The sequence below is a fragment of the Oncorhynchus kisutch genome, linkage group LG18 (genome assembly GCF_002021735.2).
Source record: "Oncorhynchus kisutch isolate 150728-3 linkage group LG18, Okis_V2, whole genome shotgun sequence".
Taxonomy (NCBI): Eukaryota; Metazoa; Chordata; class Actinopteri; order Salmoniformes; family Salmonidae; genus Oncorhynchus; species Oncorhynchus kisutch.
Genome location: NC_034191.2, coordinates 73,568,492 through 73,592,227, shown reverse-complemented (window position 1 = coordinate 73,592,227; position 23,736 = coordinate 73,568,492). Strand labels below are relative to the sequence as shown.

The 23,736-nt window shown below is 44.9% G+C and overlaps 1 protein-coding gene across 7 annotated transcripts in view; it reads left to right on the top strand.

Annotated features, from left to right (window-relative positions):
- LOC109909808 (receptor-type tyrosine-protein phosphatase mu) overlaps nucleotides 1-23,736 on the top strand; it is a 309,073-nt gene that overhangs the window by 213,535 nt on the left and 71,802 nt on the right. For 4 of the 7 annotated variants that reach the window (XM_031796756.1, XM_031796758.1, XM_031796763.1 and 1 more), the window contains exons 14-16: nucleotides 1,460-1,534; nucleotides 4,953-5,088; nucleotides 8,242-8,271. In XM_031796756.1, the coding sequence (XP_031652616.1) occupies nucleotides 1,460-1,534; nucleotides 4,953-5,088; nucleotides 8,242-8,271 (241 nt within the window). The remainder of the gene's footprint in view (nucleotides 1-1,459; nucleotides 1,535-4,952; nucleotides 5,089-8,241; nucleotides 8,272-23,736) is intronic. The other 3 variants (XM_031796761.1, XM_031796759.1, XM_031796762.1) reach the window with 3 other exon arrangements.

Below are 23,736 nucleotides of genomic sequence, written 5' to 3'. Positions count from 1 at the left end.
CAGCTTTTCTAATCTGCTACTCATGCTTTTCAAAAATGAATGTTTGCTCTTTGGCCGCTCACCTTTCTCCTTCTGTCAGTTTGATAGTGTGTGCTTGTGTAAAGTGTTAACACTCATAATCATTGAGCTGTGTCCTAGTGACAATTTCAAGCTCATGTCACTTTTAAGTAAACAACAATGGCTAATTAGGTAAAATATTCACTTAAAATGCACTTAAAAAAAGAACTTAGACCTTGGAGTCAAGTATAATTGTTTGTCTTGTTTCTAAGAGAACCCCAAAATGTCCAAAATAAATGAAGTCACTATTTCACTCTAAAGTGTGTTGTAGTTTGATATGCCGTGTATAGTGCTACTAGCCCGTAGGCCTTATGACTGAGCTAGGCTAGCTAAAAGGCACACACTCAACCTCTCACAAACCATTACCCCCCAACACAGGAAATGTCGAAGAATCGTAGAAAAGGGGAAGCATTTTGATTTGCCGCAGATGGTCAGAGTTCTCTGGCCCAGAAATCTGAAATATTTGCATATTTAGCATCCAGCGGAGGTACTTGCAAGCTACACAAGCACACACTATCAACCTCCTCGTTTCTCTACGCATTAGTGTGCCGCCGATCAGCAATGTAACTGTGTACAGATGGTAGATCATCTATTTTCCTTACTACATGCCGTCTCTCTATCTCTCTTACGGTGCCAAGACTGGGCTATAATGCTATATGCTAATGAGCACTAGTTCCTGTGTTGTTTCCAATCCTTTTTAGCCACAGACGCTAAGCATGTTTGAATTTAGAATCCCCCTCTTGCCCATCATAGATTATGAAAGGACTGTTTTGATGCTTCTTTTTTTTTCTTTTCGTTATAGTTTATGGCGGTTAATCAGATTTTATTGGACCTGAGCGTTGGCGCATTAAAGTAGCATCTGCTAATAGGTTCAGCACCTCTCGGGGTACCTGCCAGTCATAGCGGTGGCAGCCAATCAGATCCCCAGAGGGGGCTGTGGTGCGGGACAAACTGCTCATACAGAAGGCCATAACCATGACAGTGAGAGAGCCTGAACTGAATATTGAGGATTTTAGTGGCTCTAGCAGAATGTTTATATTCAGTCTCATATCTCTAGAATGGCTCCCTCAGGTTTGTATGAAATTCCTGTGTTAGTTCCCTCCCTGCTGTTCACGAGTACACAACACAAACAAGTCATTAACCTTCAAGCTTCTGGGATGATTACTAATGTATGAAAACATAACCGTTACAAAACCAATGCCAAGCTTGTGAACTTTATGTAACTTCCTGTTCCTCCCTGAGAGAAGCATCTCTCTCCCTCCTACCGTTTCTCTGCTCTGTGTGATTAAGGATGTTTTCCTGTTTGCCTGAGTCTCTTGGCTTCAACCTTGCCCTCTTCTTCTTCTCCTTCTCCCTCTACGTCCTGCATGTTGGCCTGGAACAACTTGTTATTTTGCCTTAGCCGCCATAATCGTGACACAGCTCACCACTCCCTACATACGCATCGCCCCCGCGGCTGGCGACAACCAACTAACAGGTCAGACCACCACTACAACTTCCCAGCTCTCTCCTCATGTGTGTGTATGCCAAGATTGATGATTCATAATGTATGTCTGTTTGTGCATTCTAATGTTTTCTAACATCTGTTTGGTACATTTTGTCTTAACAAGATGTGCACTGCCATGTTTGAGAGACGGTCAAGGGTTAACTAGGTTACCAGATATCTTCCACTTTGTATTTGTACCTGCCATTCGGTCAGTATTTATCCTATTCATATCTTACAGATAGTGTGACATGGGATTTGGTACCTTGAACACCTGGTTGTGTTGAATGTGCTCATTTTCATTCAAGGCAGATGTAGGAGTTGTGAGTGGGGGGTGTGGGGGGGGGGGGATCATTACAGGCCTCTGCAGCGAGCATGAAACCGAGAAGCTGCACACTCTGGCATGCACGACAAAGCCGTCCTGCTCAACCTGCTGTCAGAAAATTACATAAAAATATTTACCAGGCAGACGCGGCTTCAAAGGAAAGGTGACATCTTTCCTCCTTCTGTTTATACAAGAAGCCAAATGATTCTACCCAGTCACACAGTCAGACACCATGGGCGTTGTAGGCTTGTTACAGGTCATGGGGAACAAACATTATTTTTTGAGGGGAAGAAAATAACATTATGTGGAGGCTGGGAAAGACATGTATGTTGAAAACTTTAGACTTGAGTACAAATTGTGTTACAAATTTGCAACATAGTTTGACACTTACAATTTTCAGGTTTCCCTTAAGTTATGAAACTAAACCAACTGCTACCAGTTAAACTCCAGTTTACTTTTTCTTTTTTTTTATGAGTCAGAAACGTCTAGTTTTAATACAACATGGACAACAACGTGTAGATAGGAGTGACCTGCCAGGGGTCCTTAAATATCAGCATTTGTTTTATTTACACTGTCCCAGGAACATGATAAATGTACGCAGTGGAGGCCGCTGTGTGTTGTTTCAGGCCCCGACGTTTACACACCCTCCCACACACAGTTACAGAGGAACACCCTATCCCCCAAAGCACCTCGCATAGTTTGAGTTTGACATGAAACGGCCTCCCTGAAAGCCCGAAAGCTTCACTCCTTTCTTCAAAGACGGAGATATCTGCCGTTTAAACTTGAAGAGCACCAGTGTTTTATGCCTCTTGGGGCATTCAGCTTTTCACCCATAAACAGAGATGTCAAGGAGAGGATTTGAAGTAGAAAAGCTTGGCGTGAAAGTAAATGGTTAGAAAGTCCAAAACAGCTGGAGATGTTTTGACGTTTCACGAACAAACTGGAGATACCAAGGGAGTCGAGCTGACCTTGACTGTTCAGTCTTTTAGGGAATATATTTGAAACCTCTGTTCACATGTGAACACCCAATGTTTTCTGTATTTTTGCCCACGCAAGGTTTACCTGATAGGAGCCAGAAGTCCTCCTTACTGCTTTCCTTGAAGGCCTTTTCCTCACTACCTAAACCCCTCAATAGCACTCTGGTTATCCAGAGAGCTATATCTAGTGTTATTCACATTTATATGGAATAACTGACCAACTGAGAGACTGCCTGCCTGGTAGGTCAATGCTAATAACTGTCTGTCCCCCTCTGGACTCAACATTGAAGGTCGGCAGGTAGCCTAGCAGTTAGGTCGTTGGGTTTGAATACCTGAGCCAACAAGATGAAAAAAATCTGTCTGTGCCCTTGACTCTAATTGCTCCAGGTTTAGTGTTGATAATGGCTGACCCTGACTGTGACACTCCCCCCTCAGAGAGTCTCGGGGAGAGTTGGGATATGCAAAAAAACACGTTTCAATAGGACAAATATAAGCACACAACAGATTGTTATCGTCCAAGGACATGGTCAACCTTGGTATGGAACCTGGAGGGAAGTCACCCTCTCTCTCCTGGGCCCTCTGTACTCCAAGCCTACCCTCTCTCCCTTCACTTCACACAGACTCACCCTTCGGATTAAAACAAATTGTTATCGTGGAATAAGCCACCCGTTTGTTAGCCCCCCTATCCGTCACAGCGGTAACAACGATAGTGATGGATGTTGTCACCCTTTGATTGAAGTAGTGGTGGAGGCGGGGAGGAATAGATTGGGGGGCCGGGGGAAATTGAACGACGTGTCCTGACTATTTTTCATCTCAAACTCATTTAGCGTGAGGAAATGGATAGTTCATCAGGCCGCAGGTTGACGTTCCATCACATTATACAGTCAACAGGAGAGCAGGAGGCTCCCTCTCTCTTTCTGTCGCCTTCCCTCTTTCTCTCCCTCTCTCATCTACCTCGGTCTATCCTGCTCTCCCCCTTTCATCTCTCTCCTCTTGTTTGTTTCTCTCTCCTTCTCCGTCTCTCCCTTCCTCCGAGGGGAAGGTCCCAGTACTAGTGAAACAGTGGCTCTTCTGCGACGCTGTGAGGGGCCTGGTTATCTCATTGGAACAGATTTTAAATGCCTTGGCCCTCGGTGTGATCACCCGCCACTGCCTGCTTTGGGAATAAATTGCTCCCTAGTATTCCCCCTTATTTCGTGTTTGTGTGCTGCCGCTCACCACACTACAGAACATGACCCAGATTTGAATATCCAAACGCAACAGAGGCAACGTGCTCGAGCTTTGGGTCGCCCGAAGACAATGGGTGTGTAAAAAGGGACAGTTAATGAGTTTATCTGGAACTCTCAGGTGCAGGAGCTGAGGCGAGGGCAAATTACTGCTTCATATAAGGATTGGGGGGAGGGATGGGGGGAAAGAAAGTAGTGCATAAACACATAATGCCAGGAGGGAGGCTGGAGGACAGACGAGGGAAAGGGAAAGCACGGCTGCAGTGTAGAGCAGCTGTGGAAGCCAGAGAGAACATGCAGCTGTGAACTGCACCGTCGTCAGTCAAAAATCAGTTTCGTCACATGGAGTTTTTCCTAGCCACCGTGCTTCTACACCTGCATTGTTTGGGGTTTTAGGCTGGGTTTCTGTACAGCACTTTGAGATATCAGCTGATGTATGAAGGGCTATATAAATAAATTTGATTTGAAATTTGATTTGAATTAAATGTAACATGGATAGAGGCCTGCTTAGCATAGTATGAACTGTCACACAGTAAGGCTTCAGTATTCCAAGGTTGGTCTTTTCCTGCCATATGGAAAACGGATTGTACGTTGCTGGAGTTTTCCAACTCCTAACCACAGAGTTAGACCACCCGGTAGACTTGAAGACAGCGTTGTTGTAATGAACTATAACAACAGTGTAGGAATTCCCCTTCTCATTTAAAACCTTTCCCTATGGTCTTACATCGTCAACACTTCACTGGTAACGGGTGTTGTCTTAACCCTGCATGAGTCCTTGATGAGAAAGAAGTGAATGACGGGACAACCCTAATGATGATGGTGATGACATGGATCCAAAAATGGCCGCCCGGTGACGGTTGTAACCCATTGTCTTTGACCACCAGGGGCTGCGACCAGGAAGCCTGACGCGGTGGAGCCGGAGAAGCAGACGGACCACACGGTGAAGATCGCCGGGGTCATCGCTGGTATCCTCCTCTTTGTCATAATCTTCCTCGGCGTGGTGCTGGTCATGAAGAAAAGGTCAGACTCCCAAACTGTCTTTGTACTGTCACCTGTATGGTACAGATGCAGCCACTAAAAATACTATTTCCACGATCTGTGTCATTTCTGTACAGACAATTTGTGTGCAATTAGTGTACAACTTTTTAGAGTCTGCAATTGTATACTATGTGTTGCTGTCTACATTAGAGCCCTTTGTCAACACATCAAGAGTTGGTGTATTGAAAGATGGTTTGAATGTTTCCATGCTCCCTGAGGTCCAGCGTTACCCTGATGCTGTAGATTAGCAGGAGACTTGTGTGCATCGTGTAATTACATGAAAGGCCAAATCAAGGCCAAATCAAACCCCCCCCCCCCCCCCCCATGCACTAAAACAAATGCCACTGTATTAATGACCTCGGTAATGGGAATAGGAAAATATTTCAGGGGTTTATCTTGTGGCAGGAAAAAATAGCAAAGATAAGAGGGAAAAAATGTATGAAAGCACTATTTGTTTTCAAAGAGCCAGAGATGCCTGTGGCTGTGTAGCTGCAGGCTAGTTTACATTAGCCCTAGTCCAATGCAAGAGGGGGGGAGGGGGAGAGGAAAGAGGGGGAGGGAGAGGAGAGGGGGAGGGAGAGGAGGGGGAGGGAGGGAGAGGAGAGGGGGGAGGAAAGAGGGAGAGGGGGGAGGGAGAGAAAGGGAGGGAGAGGGAGGGGGGGAGAGAGGGAGGGGGGGGAGGAAAGAGGGAGAGGGAGGAGGGAGGGAGGGAGAGGGAGGGGGGGAGGAAAGAGGGAGAGAGAGGGAGGAAGAGGGAGGGAGGGAGGAAGGGGGAGAGGGGGGGGAGGGGGAGAGGGGAGGGGAGGAGGGAGGGGAAAGAGGGAGAGGGGGGGAGGAAAGAGGGAGAGGGGGGGGAGGAAAGAGGGAGAGGGGGGGGAGGAAAGAGGGAGAGGGGGGGAGGAAAGAGGGAGAGGTGAGGGAGGGGAGAGGGAGAGGGGAGGGAGGGGGGAGGAAAGAGGGAGAGGGGGGGAGGAAAGAGGGAGAGGGGGGGGAAAAGAGGGAGGGGGGGCAGGTACTACACAGCAGCCCCAGGAACTGATGCTAAGCAGATAGACAAAGGGATGCTGAGCATATAGACTAACGGATGCTGAGCAGATAGACTAACGGATGCTGAGCAGATAGACTAACGGATGCTGAGCAGATAGACTAACGGATGCTGAGCAGATAGACTAACGGATGCTGAGCAGATAGACTAACGGATGCTGAGCAGATAGACTAACGGATGCTGAGCAGATAGACTAACGTATGCTGAGCAGATAGACTAACGGATGCTGAGCAGATAGACTAACGGATGCTGAGCAGATAGACTAACGGATGCTGAGCAGATAGACTAACGGATGCTGAGCAGATAGACTAACGGATGCTGAGCAGATAGACTAACGGATGCTGAGCAGATAGACTAACGGATGCTGAGCAGATAGACTAACGGATGCTGAGCAGATAGACTAACGGATGCTGAGCAGATAGACAAACTTCCTCCACACGCACGGGTGTAGCGCAATGGGAGTTTCGGCAGATGTCTCTGGGGTATGAGCTCTACCCTGCTCTCAGTATCTAGAGCCCTCAAACTTTACTCCTCATCTAATCAGGGACTGATTTAGACCTGGGACACCAGGTGGGTGCAATTAATTATCAGGTAGAACAGGAAAACAGCAGGCTTGAAAGTTGTAATAGTAGAATGCACAAGGTGCAATTTCTAAATTGGGTAGTGAATCATCAGTTCCTCTTGTCATGTCAGTCATTACATACTGTAGAGAGATATTTATAACAGAAACTGTCCAGATCAGCTAGCCCATGTCAGCTCGTGTTTTTTTAGCCTCTAGATTTTGTTGTAATGTTTGAGTCACTCAAATATCACATGAATACACATTATACATGGCAAAATGTATTTTTATTGCACTAAAATAAAACTGGGGAGGCGCACAGGATGTTCCCCAATGCTGGAATGGGGGCCTGAGTGAAAACATTTCGGAACCCCTGATCTGAAGGGTCGTAAAGTGGTTTCATACTGTACAGTTGTCAGTATAGCTATTCTTCTGTATTTCAATCCAATGACTCTTCATTAAATCATGATGACCTTCATGATTTATTGACTGTTTTATTTCAGCCATTTAGGGAATCAGGGACCAAACCACATCAGCAACGGTTTAGTTGTGTCTTTGATGGTCACACAGTGTATGTGTAAGAAAATGTATAGGCTTGTGTCTCAGAGTAATAACTAGTGTCAACATTAGTGTTGTTTTTGTTATTACTGCCCAAAGTTCTAGTTTGTTGTTGGATTGTCAAACAGTACATGTGTAAGAGAAAGGAGAGGAATAGGTTTATGAATATTAAAGCCACTGCTGTTGTACAAACATGTTATTCCAGCCAGTTCCTGATAAACTTGCTCTCTAAACACAGCTCCAATGAGCTTCCTCCCCTGTCCTCTTCTTGCACTCGCCCACTCTCCAATAACACTACAGCCCACGTATCATCTCAATAACAACCTATCACCTTCACTGAGGCGCAGGCTGGCCTTTATTGTCATGGCCTGGAGGCAACTCTGCAGAATGGTCACTAGCTGGCACAGCCACAAAGTCATAAAATATTATTTGAAGCCTAACCTTAACCATACTGCTAACCCTAATACCTAACCATAAACTGAAATTAAAACCAAAAAGCTAATATTTGTTTTCCTACATTTTAAAGATATTGCCAATTTTGACTTTGCAGCTGGCCCATCTAGCGGAAATCGCTCAGTTCTGCCTCCAGGGCAAGACTCATGACAATAAACGTCAACCTGCCACTAATGCACTATGTTACCCACAATTCTCTCCTGCAACACCTGCACACCTGACTTGCCAATCAACAGGTCACTCCGCACACCCACTGTAACTGAATGTTGTAACTCTGTGGGCCCTCACCCTCTACCCCTCCACGCATGACGTTGTACCTCCAAGCAACCACCTTGCCCTCACAATCGTACTTGTAAAAAACGTCACTTTATGCCTCCATATCGTGTTTTTTTTGCGGGGGTTTCATTTCTATATATTTTTCTCCAGTACATTAATATTTTTCCTTTTCCTTTCCTTCCATTCCATTTCCCCTCCTGTCCCCCCACCACTGCTTATATCCTACCACCACCCCACTGGGCAGAAGAACCTATCACTCCTACACTTACTACCTGTAAGTAACCCACTTTGTGACTGAAAACGCTTAGTGCCATGCTTTCTCGATCTGCGACCACCGCCTTTATTTACTATGCATGAAACATCTTGGTGACTTTTCTCTCCTTTCAAACTGCCAGCCGGGGCTTAATTGGTCTAACATTGGCTAGCAGTTAACATCTAGCAGCTAATGGCTAGCAGCTGATGTAAGCTAACGGCTAGCAGCTAATGTAAGCTAATGGCTAATCTACTCACCTCAAGATCCAATTTGAAGTCCAATTGCCAATATCAAAGTGGAATTGCAAACATTTTGACCAGATCATTTATAAATAATGGGTAACATATATAATTGGTCTAAATTAATTGAAAAACTGACACTCAAATGAGGCAAAATGCTTCTTTCTAAATTGTGACCACGTTCCAGCCAATGCTGTAGTTTGAAAGGGGACCTTGATCAGTCACTACTATTAGAAAACAGTTAGAAAACCTATAGACGTAGATACTACTATATTTGTCCATAAACATAAAAAATGGAGAACTCCGTTTTCTCCTTGTATTGTGCTTTCTAGAGTATTTTGTGCTTTATTGACTCAGAGGGAAACTGTGTTCTCTGTAACCCGAGTAGCATTGCTCCATTGGAATGGCCAACTAACCCGTCCCATTTTCAGAATAGCTGCGCAGGCGTGAGACAATGAGAGGGGGTCAGTTTTGTGTCCGACTCACCTCTTGGCCTAACCCTGTTCCAGAATCCACCTCAACAGGTCAACTCCCATGATCCTCTCTGTCCGTGGTCATGTCGGTGCTGCTCATTTTTCCATTTCTTCTCCATGTTTTAGATCAGTTGTTTTTGCAAGGCACGGTTGACACCATGTAAATTCCTCATCTGTACCCTGGTACGGTGGTGCTAAAATCCTACTGTGATGGTGACGGCAGCTTTGTGTATGATGCTATGCTCTTTGTGTATGATGCTATGCACTCTGTGTATGATGCTATGCACTCTGTGTATGATGCTCTGCACTCTGTGTATGATGCTATGCACTCTGTGTATGATGCTATGCACTCTGTGTATGATGCTATGCACTCTGTGTATGATGCTCTGCACTCTGTGTATGATGCTATGCACTCTGTGTATGATGCCATGCACTCTGTGTATGATGCTATGCACTCTGTGTATGATGCTATGCACTCTGTGTATGATGCTATGCACTCTGTGTATGATGCTCTGCACTCTGTGTATGATGCCATGCACTCTGTGTATGATGCTCTGCACTCTGTGTATGATGCTCTGCACTCTGTGTATGATGCTCTGCACTCTGTGTATGATGCTATGCACTCTGTGTATGATGCTATGCACTCTGTGTATGATGCTATGCACTCTGTGTATGATGCTATGCACTCTGTGTATGATGCTCTGCACTCTGTGTATGATGCTCTGCACTCTGTGTATGATGCTCTGCACTCTGTGTATGATGCTCTGCACTCTGTGTATGATGCTATGCACTCTGTGTATGATGCTATGCACTCTGTTTATGATGCTATGCACTCTGTGTATGATGCCATGCACTCTGTGTATGATGCTCTGCACTCTGTGTATGATGCTATGCACTCTGTGTATGATGCTATGCACTCTGTGTATGATGCTCTGCACTCTGTGTATGATGCTATGCACTCTGTGTATGATGCTATGCACTCTGTGTATGATGCTATGCACTCTGTGTATGATGCTCTGCACTCTGTGTATGATGCTCTGCACTCTGTGTATGATGCTATGCACTCTGTGTATGATGCTATGCACTCTGTGTATGATGCTATGCACTCTGTGTATGATGCTATGCACTCTGTGTATGATGCTCTGCACTCTTTGTGGTGGCAAAGGAGCAAAGAAGGGCTGTAGTATTGTGTATTACAGCTATGCATTTTTAAACAGCATATACTTTCTACAACGCGTTTTGTCAAAACAAGCATTGTGATTGGTTGAGATGCGTTCCAAGCCATGCGTTTTAAGCCGTCCTAAAACAAAAAAGCCATTTACCACGGGAGATGCCTTGGGTCAACTATGTCAGTTGGTTTACTATTTCCAACTCTGTTGATTGTTCAGATCATTTGCTTTGATTGAAAACATGCAATCGATCAACAAATGATGTGATTCCGGGAAGAAACAGTTATTTGAGAGACAAAAAGGATGGCATTAATGAAGGAATGTGAGCTGGCTTCAGTGTGACCTGCTTGTTTTCAATAGAGGGGTGAAAGCTCTGCAGAAGAACCCCTGGCTTGGATTTGAATAAGAGCCTGCTAAATGTCCATAGGGAGAGAACACACACAGTGCTTTTGGAAAGTATTCAGACCCCTTGACTTTTCCCACATTTAGTTACGTTACAGCCTTATTCTAAAATGAAGAAGAAAAAAAACCTCAGCAATCGACACATAATGACAGTGAATAACAGGTTTTTATACATTTTTGCTAAATAAAAAAACAGACTTATTTACGTAAGTATTCAGACTCTTTGCTATGAGACTCGAAATTGAGGTCAGGTGCATCCTGTTTCCATTGATCATCCATGAGATGTTTCTACAACTTGATTTGAGATCACCTGTGGTAAATTCAATTGATTGGACATGATTTGGAAAGCCCGACACCTGTCTATATAAGGTCCCACTGTTGACTGAAAGTCAGAGCAGAAACCAAGCCATGAGGTCGAAGAAATTGTCCGTAGAGCTCCGAGACAGGATTGTGTCGAGGCACAGATCTGGGGAAGGGTACCAAATCATTTCTGCAGCATTGAAGGTCCCCAAGAACACAGTGGCCTCCATCATTCTTAAATGGAAGAAGTTTGGAACAACCAAGACTCTTCCTAGAGCTGGCCGCCGGGCCAAACTGAGCAATTGGGGGAGAAAGGGCTTTGGTCAGGGAGGTGACAAAGAACCCGATAGTCACTCTATCAGAGCTCCAGAGTTCCTCTGTGGAGATGGGAGAACCTTCCAGAATGACAACCATCTCTGCAGCACTCCACCGATCAGTCCGTGTGGTAGAGTGGCCACACGGAAGCCATTCCTCGGTAAAAGGCAGATGACTGCCCGCTTGGAATTTACCAAAAGGCACCTTAACAACACCTTAACAACAACAAGATTCTCTGGTCAGATGAAACCAAGATTGAACTCTTAGGCGTCAAGTCTGGAGGTAACCTTGCACCATCCCTACGGTGAAGCATGGTGGTGGCAGCATCATGCTACAAGGATGTTTTTCAGGGAATGGGAGACTAGTCAGGATCGAGGCAAAGATGAACTCCAGAGCACTTCTGACCTCAGACTGGGGCAAAGGTTCACCTTCTAACAGGACAAAGAACCTAAGCACACAGCCAAGACAATGCAGGAGTGGCTTTGGGACAAGTCTCAATGTCCTTGAGTGGCCCAGCCAGAGCCCGGACTTGAACCCAATAGAACATCTCTGGAGAGACCTGAAAATAGCTGTGCAGCAATGCTCCCCATCCAACCTGACAGAGCTTGAGAGGATATGAGAAGAGTGGGAGAAACTCCCCAAATACAGGTGTGCCAAGCTTGAAGCATCATACCCATGAAGACTCAAGGCTGTAATCGCTGCCAAAGGTGCTTCAACGAAGTACTGAGTAAAGGGTCTGAATACTTATGTAAATGTGATATTTCATTTTTGTTTAACAAAACAGTTAAGATTGTGTAGATTGATAAGAGAAAAAAACAAGAGTAAGACCCAACAAAGTGTGTAAAAAGTAACGGGGTCTGAATACTTTACGAATGCACTGTACATCCCAGATATGATTACATTTTATATTTTTCTATTCTAGTTATATCCCCCCCCCTCCCCTCTATATTTGGAGCTTGTTGCTTGGATTTCTAAAGGAGATTTTTCTTGGTGACTTCCAGAAAATGCTGTTTGGTTTGTCCCTTTTCGGGATGAGCAGGATTCTTAGAGAAAGATGTGGTGCTCTGTGACTTTTGTGGAATCTGACTTTTCTCTTTCTACTTTCTGTCCCTCGTGTTCTCTCACTTCCTCCCCTTATCTATTTATCTCCCTATATCTGGTTCTCTAAACTCCTCTCATGCTCTTCCCTTCTCTCCGTCTTCCTCCCTCTCCCCCTCTCTCTCTCCTTGGCCGTTTAAGGAGGAGTAATATGGTAAACGGTGTGAGATTATGCCTCTGTTCGCGTCAGGGCCGCCGAGCCAAGCTCATGTTTAACAGCGAGTCGCTTGCCACTCGCCTCAAATTGAGCAGTCACACGCACCCGGCGCTCTAATGAAATATTGAATGCAGTTTGTCTTTGATCCAACGCGCCATGTGCCAATTATAGCAGAGAGGGCAGAACAGGTGGAGGCAGGGGAGAAGGAAAGAGAACAAGAGGTCTCTGAGGAGAGATAGATGGAGGCAATTCACCATTACCTACCAAGCCCTCCTCCTTCCCTGTATCTGTGCAGTATATAAAGTTGTACTTCATTTTATACTCGCTAACTCCAAAGGTAGTCCAAGGTCTGTCCAGTTTTTAAATTAGCGTTACTAATGGTCCATTTCTCCATTGGGATACATTGAAGTGAAACAGATCAGGTAGTAATCTGTACAGTCTATGATACTTTGTTCAAATGGACTGCTATGAGGTAGAAGTGTTGTATTAGATTGGGTAAGAGCTATAAGGTAAAGAGCACTATGGTCTCCTATAGCCTGAAGGCCTCTCAAGTTCTACATCCCAGCTCAGCTAAATGCTGAGTTTAGGCTTCCCAAATGTCACCCAATTCCCTATATAGTGCACAACGTTTAGTAAAACATTGTGCGCTAAATATGTGACGAGGGTGTCATTTGGGATGCAACCTGGCTGCGTGACTAATGCAGAACCGCCAAGATCCCTCCATTATTTCCCTGGAAGCCTTGTCTGAAGGTAAAACATCTTGATAAAACAAGAGGAGTAACTGCCTGGGATGAAGGATGAGCTGAGTGGGACGCTTCCTCTCCATCTTCCCTCCCCGGCACATCTTTCTTTCTTCTCGCACTCTCCTATACGCGTGCGCACGCATGCGCACACACACACACAAACACACTGAGAGACAGAATGTGTAAGCACTTCCAAGGGAATCCAGAGAGAAGGGCCCATTTTTAATACTGTGAGCTTAAAGCAGCCAGGTGGCTGCTCACGCCGTGTGAACAAAACCTTAATTAAATCCTACAAGGAAGGTTTCACGCAGAACAAGAATCAAATTAATTACAACAATGGAATGCGCATTTGTCTGGCTGACAGGCACTGTCATTCCCAAAGAAGAGCAGGGAATTTGGAGAAAGGAGGAGGTGGTGGTAAGAGGGAAGACGAGAAGACCATTTGGCCCGTCTGTTGGGAGACTCGACAAGGTTGTCCTTTAACTCCCTTTGTTATTAGGGTAACAGGTCATTATTGAACATTCGCTTTTAGCACCCAGCCAGCACGCGCCGCGATTAAGCCGTCCTCTCTGATGCAGCACTTGCACGCCGCGGCCCTAATAAAGGTGTACACACACACACACACTCGTAGCCCTGTTTGTGTGCTAATGGTCGGCGTACACAGACACTGTCTTCACCTCACCACAGTTTACATTCGCGTCACCCTGCGATACATTAATGGCACTAGTCTCCCGCTTCTCATTCGATTAGCATACATAACCCCTAAAGTGCAGGTGTCTCATGAACGGCGTGGTAATTAATGTTGCCAAACCTCCTAAGCAGCCCATTGGAGTATGTGATGTGATTATAGAATAGCATCTAAGTACTGTTCTGTGTTCAGGTTCTCAATAGAACCTTCACGTTATCTGATCTGACTAGAGGAACTGGAATAGGATTTAAAACAGGGACTCGTTGTTTGCCTGTTTTCCCACGGTCTTAATGAAATGGGTGACTGTTTACAGTTTGATGGTATCAGCAGCCAGTTACTACACCCAACAGTTACTACACCCAACTGCCATTGTATCAGGGGTCGAGGGTCGTTCAGTTGGGTCGTTGTGGAGCACGCTTTTGTGTTGTGGCTCCAGGGCTAATGAAGGCCCGATGTCACACGGGCTCTTTCTCTTGGGAATAAAGGATGTGCCGCCAACACTTGTGACCCCCAGGGTTTAAACTCTGGTAAACGGTGTCGTGGGTGATTGGAACATTTCTAAGAGCTCCCGGTCTTAATTCAGCTCTGCCTCCACAGTCAATTCAGACTAGATTCATTTGGTTTGGGAGCCCAAAAAAGCTCTTCTCTTTGTGTCGTTGATTTGATCAGGGGTGTTACTGGATCAGCCTCTTGTCTGATGCCGCCATTGTAAGTGGAAGTCAAAGTGCAGATCCAAGTACAAGTAAGAAATTACTGCTCACGCCACAAACATAAAGCCTTTGATTCGCCGACTACATTTCCCATTCATTTTGTGTGTTAGGCTACCGTAGGGGGAGAGCTGGCCATTCAGTTAGGTGTTTTCATTTATCTTTCTCTCTCTCACGCTCTCTCACGCACATTTTTGGGGGTTGGCGTGTTTTTCCCCGGTATCTCTGAAGACTGTTTATTGGTTTGTGTTGATTTTCAGCTAGGCAATTACTGTCGCGACACTGTACATTACAATTAGTCTTTCTCTCCAATCTTCCAGGCTTTGAGTTCCTTCTCAGTAACCTTGGTTATCCAGTTGGTTGAATGGAATGAATAGAAACACATACCTTATAGCTGAATTCTAGCTAACATAGTACTAATGTTACACTGTAACAAGCGTCCAATCATATCTATGTGCTTGTAGAAGTGCATTTCCATTTTTTGTATGAGAAGAGACATTTCCTTTTCCATCAATGCCCCGACATACTGTAAATGGAAAGGGTTGTATAGCATGTATCTAACTGTAACATGGAAACGTACTCTACACTTCTGTCTAGATAGATATGCACGCGTCTTTCCAAATGGACTTGATGGAACCAACCATGCTTTAAGATCTGGGTGGGAAGCAGCTCAAAATATTAAAAAGTAACATGTTTCATGATTCTACATGAAGGAATGGCAAAAGAGTTCCGTCTTCAGAGTCCCTGGTCAAACAGCATTAGGTTTAGTGGTATGTTTTATTTTTCAGGGACTTGTTGGTACAAGAGAGAGTACATAAATATGGCTGGTAATAAAGTGCTAGACCAGCCTGTTATTTCGACGGTTGGATAGAGCCCTGGGGTGTCAACAGCTAATCCCCACGCCAGCCTGCTGTTTATACAATGAATTCCACTAGCTGGCTCTTATGTCTATGTACGAATTGTTTCGAATGTAGCCTAGATCTCTTGTCATGGTCTGACAGTTTCTCTACATGGTTGAATGAATTTTCCTTCACCGAGGTACACTAGCTAGCCAGTGAGGAGGATAGCTAGTCTCGTCTCAGTCTGTCTCTCTCTCTCTGTGTTTGTACAGCTCATGTGGAGGCTTCCTCCCAGCATCACCTGCAACACTGTCATTAAACTGTCTGAGTGGTGTGGCTTAGTATTTCCCCTCTCCCTCGCACACTGTCCCTCCCCTCACGCACCAACAGATCACAGAAACCATCAGGCAGACGTGCTGTTATTTATTCATCTATAAAGACCAATTAAAATAGCAAATGGAGCCGTCTCAGTCAAATCCTTTATAGGTCAATGTTACGGGCTGTGTTTTTTATTTATTTTCTGGTATCGTAGAGAAATCAAATCAAATGTTATTTGTCACATACACATGGTTAGCAGATGTTAATGCGAGTGTAGCGAAATGCTTGTGCTTCTAGTTCCGACAATGCAGTAATAACCAACGAGTAATCTAGCTAATGAATGTGGAGGATTCGTTGAGGTCAGGAATGTTCCAGTTCCTTTAGTACAAAATATAAATGTGCATTCTTGCAGTGCATTAGGAATGAGGTTTTGATTTTGGCTTTGAAAAACCAGTTGGTTATGATCAAATAGGATAGCCACACAAATCAGGGTGTGTCTTGATGTTTTTGTTGCCCAGTAGAACAGAACAGGAATTAGGACCCCAACTGTACACTCGGTGTGAAACCTAGGATGCTGTTAACGTCCATGTTCAGCTGAGGTCTTGTGCTCTTCCTTTCTACCTTTCCTCCATGTTTCCATGTGACAGATGAGATCTTTTCCAGTGAACCCGCTCTTCTTTGAGGTGATGCTCCTCTCTCTCTCTCCCTCTCTCTCTCTCTCACTCTCACTCTCTCTCCCCCTCTCTCCCCCTCTCTCTCCCCCTCTCTCTCCCCCTCTCTCCCCCTCTCTCCCTCTCTCTCCCTCTCTCTCCCTCTCTCTCCCCTCTCTCCCCCTCTCTCCCCCTCTCTCCCCCTCTCTCCCCCTCTCTCCCCCTCTCTCCCCCTCTCTCTCCCTCTCTCTCCCCCTCTCTCTTTCCCTTTCTGACACCTCGTCAGTAGCCCCAAGGCTCTCATTCTGATGCGCTTCCTACATGATCAGCCCAACATACAAATACATGTGTTTGTCCCCTGGAGAATCTAGAACGGTCCCCACTCTGTTTTACCATGGGATTTCATGAGCTGTGTCAAGTGTAGACGACAGTCCGCAACGATTCAAACTGTTACGCGTTGATAGTCCTAGTCATGTGTAAAACATATTTATGCAGCGTTTGGCGACGTGCATCTCCAACATTCTATTAAAGATGCATTGCTCAACTGAATTAATGAGATGATGGTGCACTGCGTTATTGTTCCATGTTAAAGACATGGCAGCTTATTGTAATGGACTCAATGTATTGTAATATGGTGAATTATACAGACTTGTTAAGGCAAGATTCATGAAATAGGAATTTATGAGTACAAAACGCTTGTTGAACAATTACATAATTCTATTCTAATTCTATTTATTATTTTGTGTGGGATTTTCTTTTTTCCAAATGTCATAAAAAATCTGCTTGATATTCACATTGTTGCAACGTACCCGCTGCACTCCTCTCTGTACCTGTTACACTCCTCTCTGTACCCGTTACACTCCTCTCTGTACCCGTTACACTCCTCTCTGTACCCGTTGCACTCCTCTCTGTACCCGTTGCACCCCTCTTTGTACCCGTTGCACCCCTCTCTGTACCCGTTGCACTCCTCTCTGTACCCGTTGCACTCCTCCCTGTACCCGTTGCACTCCTCCCTGTACCCGTTGCACTCCTCTCTGTACCCGTTGCACTCCTCTCTGTACCCGTTGCGAGGTTGTAGCGGCAGAAAGGAGAATCCAGCTTTGTGAAAGGGGTATCAGTGTTATTTTAACGAGAGACTACAGTGCCTTCAAAGTATTGACACCCCTCGACTTTTTCCACATTTTGTTAGAGCCTGTAACACAATACCCCATAAATCAACTCTGGAGTAAAAAACTATGCTAAGTTACATGGACTCCCTCTGTGTGTAATAATAGGGTTTAACATGAAATGACGACCTCATCTCTGTACCCCACACACACAATTATCTGTAAGGTCCCTCAGTTGAGCAGTTAATTTCAAACACAGATTCAACCACAAAGACCAGGGAGGTTTTATAATGGGGCAAATCCAATTCAACACATTACTGAGTACCACTCTCCATATTTTCAATCATAGTGGTGGCTGCATCATGTCATGGGTATGCTTGTAATTGTTAAGGATTGGGGAGTTTTTCAGAATAAAAAATAAATGGAATAGACCACATGCAAAATCCTAGAGGAAAACCTAGTTCAGCATGTTTTCCACCAGACTCTGGGAGATTAAATCACCTTTCAGCAGGACAAAAACGAGGCCAAATCTACACTGGAGTTGGTTACCAAGAAGATGGTGAATGTTTCTGAGTGGCAGAGTTACAGTTTATACTTTAATCTACTTAAAATTCTATGTTAAGACCTGAACATAGTTGTTTAGCAATGATCAACAACCAACTTGACAGAGCTTGAAGAATTTTGAAAAGAATAATGGGCAAATGTGACACAATCCAGGTGGGCAAAGCTCTTAGAGATTTACCCAGAAAGATTCACAGCTATAAATGCGACCAAAGGTTATTCTAACATGTATTGATTGACTCATGTGGTTGAATTGAATCAAGATATATCAGTGTTAATAAAATGTTCTTCCACTTTGACAGAGTATTTTGTGTAGATCGTTGACAAAAACAATTACAAATCAATTTTAATCCCACTTTGTAACGCAACATAATGTGTGAATATTTCTGAAGTCACTGTAGCTATCTCTAATCAAATGCTACTATATGAAAGGATATATTTCCAAGTACCACTGCTTTTGTTCACTCCCAGTCGCTGTCATTCTTTAATGATATTATGAATCCCTGATAAGCGCCTTTAGAGGACATTTACCTCGCAGGTCACACACCGCTCCGTCTGTGGTTTCATGGCACTCTGATAATGGAGAGACATTACAGGCCATCTCCAGCAGGTCTCTGTCCACAGCCGCTGCCTCGGGCCTCACCACTGGTCCTCCAGAGCCCCCACTGCCAACCATTAAGATTTATCTTGGCAAAACGACAACTAGAATGGGTTTTATGCAGTGCTCTCTCTGCCTGCTGCCTTGGACAGAATGCCTCGCTCCAGTGTAGGGTACCGTTCTCCTCCGCCTCCTCATTGTTGCCTAGGGGCCATCAGTGACCAACACGGTAGGAGCTTTTATCCTTTTATTTATCTGTCTGTGGTCACAGAGGGGAAGAAATGTGTTCTCTCTCTTTAACACTAGAACTGCCGTTCGGCCACTAACGTGTGATATTATACCTTTTAAAAACATCTCCCCCCAAAAAAGCGATGTCATGCTCCTTCCCTAACTTTTCAGAAATGTTTGTATTTTACATTGCTCATTTGTCAGAATTTAGAAATCACAAACAGAAAAGAGCATTTTTTACATAAATAAAACCCAACCTATTCCCAACCAAACGGTCAAGATAATGCACTGTAGGACATTGATACCCAGCTAGGCACTAATGAGTCTCTATCTCCTCACTGAATGAATGACAAATGGATGAATGGGGTATAACTGTGCTTGTTACTTCACAATTGAATTGAAATTAGGCCTAACTGAATGATGAGTTTGAAGAGGTTAATTTAATTTAGAAAGACAATTGTGTAATGAGTTTGTAATGCCTTTTATCAGCTTTGGCACTCGGTCAAATAATTTGCCTTGCAGGTTGATTATCATTTTTATTTTATTTGACATTTAATAAGCTGTTTTATTTACTAGAACTCTAACTAATGTATTGTAATGGTAACAAAAACATGTGTTGCAGTAGAATAATACAAAACATATTCTTGACTATCCCAAGTTGATGAGCGAAGGGAAGCAAACGATGCCAGCCCACTGAATGAATGACAAATTGATGAATGTATGTTACTACACAATCACATTTAAATGAGGCCTAACTTAATGATAAGGAAGGTGAAGAGATGGATTTAATTTAGAACAACAGTAGTGTAATGATGATTTCGTCATGCCTATCATTGTTGGCCCTCATGTTAATAATTTGACTGCATGCCTTGTGGGTTGATATCATTCTTATGTTTTACTTTGTAAAAATAAGCTTTTAAGGGACTGTTTTATTTACTATAATGCTATTACATGTATTGTAAGGGAAACAAAAACACGCTATGTGTTGCAGTACACCTTTGGAATAATGTGAAACATGTCCTTGTCTCTATCCAAGGTGATGAGCTAGGGGAAACAAACGATGCCAGTCAGCCTGCACAGCCGGAACTACACCTAAACTCAAAAAAACTAATTTCACACATAGTTAGCCTGTAGACAAGATTAAATTGGCAATAGTCTGATTGACAGTATTATTAGGTGTCAAATTGTACATGAAGAGATGGGCGCAACTTGTAATTTGCAGATGCAGGGAAGGGAGCCTCACTTTATCAAATCCTCCTTCAGACTCACATGCAGGTAAAACATTTAGATTCCTATATAGTATCAGAAAGTGTTTCTATGGCCCTTACTTTTGTCAACTAACTCTCAAAATTCAAGAGTTGCAGCTCTATTTCCAAAATTTTACTTCAAGAATATCTGCACTGTCCCAGCGTTCAGCGCATGACCACTGGCATGGCAGCGTCGCTCTGGCTGCTAAGCAGACTAGTAACATACTGTAAATTAATTTCTTTTCATATTTCCACACTGTTTCCTTTGACCTGCCAAAACAAAATTCTAATGGACTTCTTTGATGGACTTGAACTAGTGGTTTGTTGTTTTTACTTCTAGATTAGAGCAGGGTTATTGAACTCTGACCCTACGATCTCTGTTCTACCTGACCATTAATAATTGCAGACACCTGTTGTCCCAGGTCTAAATCAGTCCCTGATTAGAGGGAAACAGTGGCTTCGATGTCCAGAGTTGAGGTTGAGTGGCCTACAGTAACATAAACTAATGTAAATGCTGTTATGTTCTTTGAAATAGTTATTTCTGTAAACACAACCAAATTCTTCTTCTTCTGATAGAATATATGAAATGCATTTATTAGACTGTTAGAGTGCATATGTTCTTGGCTGGAAGTATCCAAAATTGGCTTTAGGACTTTGTAGAATTATACAAAACATATCCTTCACTATTTTAACAATGAACTATTGTTATATTTCTACATGGATATATTTTCCATGAATATTTCTTCATGCATTTCATGCTTTACAATTGTTTATGTAGTATTTATCAAGCATAGGTGCTTTATGTTTGCACACCTTGTGGGTTGATATGCATCTAATGCATAATCTAAACGAGACACTCGTCAACGTTCTCAACGTGCTCTAGCGGGTATTTATAGGCTGAAGGCAAATTGGTTCTAGTGTTAAAAGCCTACAGTCTTCATTTTCCATTTGCCTTCTCTCATCTGATTCCATTCGGAGGTGGTTTTTCCAGGTTACACTTTAAACGGCCCCAAAAGGTTACGCTTATGCAAAGATCTGGAATAGAAAGGGATGAAATAAACAATATCTAGCATAGCGTTGGAGAGAAACGCAGCGACTCGGAGGAGTACGTGGGGAGCGTTGTGACCAGGCTGTGGCATTAGGTATGGATGTGGGCCATGGATGGGAGCGAGAAGGGGGAGAAGGGATGGTTTGAGGGAGGGAGGAGCTCATACTGTAACTCTCCACTCAGCCCCTGCATCTCTCTCCCCGTTCCCCTGTGTCTCTCTCCCTGTTCCCCTGCGTCTCTCTCCCCGTTCCCCTGCGTCTCTCTCCCCGTTCCCCTGCGTCTCTCTCCCCGTTCCCCTGCGTCTCTCTCCCCGTTCCCCTGCGTCTCTCTCCCCGTTCCCCTGCGTCTCTCTCCCCGTTCCCCTGCGTCTCTCTCCCCGTTCCCCTGCGTCTCTCTGCCCGTTCCCCTGCGTCTCTCTCCCCGTTCCCCTGCGTCTCTCTCCCCGTTCCCCTGCGTCTCTCTCCCCGTTCCCCTGCATCTCTCTCCCCGTTCCCCTGCCTCGCTCTCCCCGTTCCCCTGCCTCGCTCTCCCCGTTCCCCTGCCTCGCTCTCCCCGTTCCCCTGCCTCGCTCTCCCCGTTCCCCTGCCTCGCTCTCCCCGTTCCCCTGCCTCGCTCTCCCCGTTCCCCTGCCTCGCTCTCCCCGTTCCCCTGCCTCGCTCTCCCCGTTCCCCTGCCTCGCTCTCCCCGTTCCCCTGCCTCTCTCTCCCCGTTCCCCTGCCTCTCTCTCCCCGTTCCCCTGCATCTCTCTCCCCCGTTCCCCTGCATCTCTCTCCCCCGTTCCCCTGCATCTCTCTCCCCCGTTCCCCTGCATCTCTCTCCCCCGTTCCCCTGCATCTCTCTCCCCCGTTCCCCTGCATCTCTCTCCCCCGTTCCCCTGCATCTCTCTCCCCGTTCCCCTGCCTCGCTCTCCCCGTTCCCCTGCCTCGCTCTCCCCGTTCCCCTGCCTCTCTCTCCCCGTTCCCCTGCCTCTCTCTCCCCGTTCAGGTCATTTTTTAAAAGTGTGTGTTTTATAATGGTAGGCTATAATCCCCTCCATCCCCCTAAAAACTGTATTTTTTTCTAACTATTACACCAATACAAAATCTTTTGTAGCTTATATAAACATAGTGCAAATCTGGTACACTAGCAGCAGAAAATATTAGCATTTAACGAGAAAGGCCTCTTCACGATGCCTCCTCTGCCTTTGCAACTTCTGCACTGTACCCCAACACACCTGTGTGTGTGCCAGCCAACTTTGCCAACCAACACACCCATTAAAGGGAATCTCTCATGTGAAGCCGTGCGTTTCCCTCCTACTCTGCCAGTGTCACTCATCACCCAGCCCCTTCAGCAGCGCAGCACGCCACCGCTTCCTCTGTCGGGATTGATGACAGCCACACTGTCACAAAGTGGAGACAATCTGTCATTTGTCATCCCCCTGCCCCGGCGGTGCCTCACTGAGCCAAGATGGCTAGCGTTCTTTCATTCTCTTCTTTTAGTCAATCTTGACACCAGATAATTTTTTTAGGTTTGGGCTGAAAGGTTCAGCCTGCGAGCACTTAGCAGAACAAAATACACTCTTGTGGAACATCGTTAGTGGAACTTTTTTGTACATTGAAGCGAGACCATTCACTGGGAGCTCTTGGAGTACTTGTAAGTTTGGACAAAATCTTACTGCCCCCCCTCCTATGTTCACCTGAACCTCTCAAAGTATTTCTGAACCTCCAACCTTGTGCTCCTCTGGTAAAAGCAGGCGACCCATCGATCCAACACCTTGGGCAACACATCAGTCCCTCTACCTTCGTGACATTTTTTTCCCTGATTGGAGAGACTGAGGAGCACTTTCACATTTATTTTCAATTTTCTTTGCGCTCGCTCTCCACCGCCGCTCCCTGAGACAGATCGAGTCCTGACATTTGCAGGGAAATGGGCTGTGCCACCGCGCTTTGTCAAATCTCACAGCTGTTTGGGGAAGGGTTTCAATCGCCCGCTCTCCCGGGTGGGCACATGAAACACAGACCCTTTTTAGAAAGGCGCAAGCGTCTTAAATGAAAAAGGAGATGGAAGCACCTTTCCCCTATTTGTCAAAGTCCCCAAGCAAGAATTGGATTTGAACATCGGGACAGGGTTAGTGAAAGTAAATGCCATTTTGCATTGCCTTGGAGAAACTCAAGTTTTAAACTCCTTTAAAAAGTCATGCTGTGCACACTATCTCTTCAGTCTCTGTAGGCCTCTCTGTCTTTGTAGTAGGCCTTGCTAAGACCATGCATACCGAGCTAAACTAGAGCTCTTTATTTTATTTTACAGTTTACCATTCTATCTCAAGGTGAGGAATACACTTAGTTATTCCTGTCCAATCTGTCACTGCTGCTGCTGGCAGCACGTTAATTCTATTATTTATTTATTCCCTTTTTATTTCACGGTAACTCTATAGTCCCCTGATTGCATGCAGATGGTGAAACCTTGGCCTGTGAGCGTTTGTCACCTCCCAAGCATTCATATTGTCTGGATGTTGTCTGGATGTTGTCCGGATTGTTCTATTTTCGTTAACTTTGACACCCTCTATTTAGCTCTCTTTATTCAAAACTAAGAAAGAGAATGAGAAAAAATAAACAAGTAAA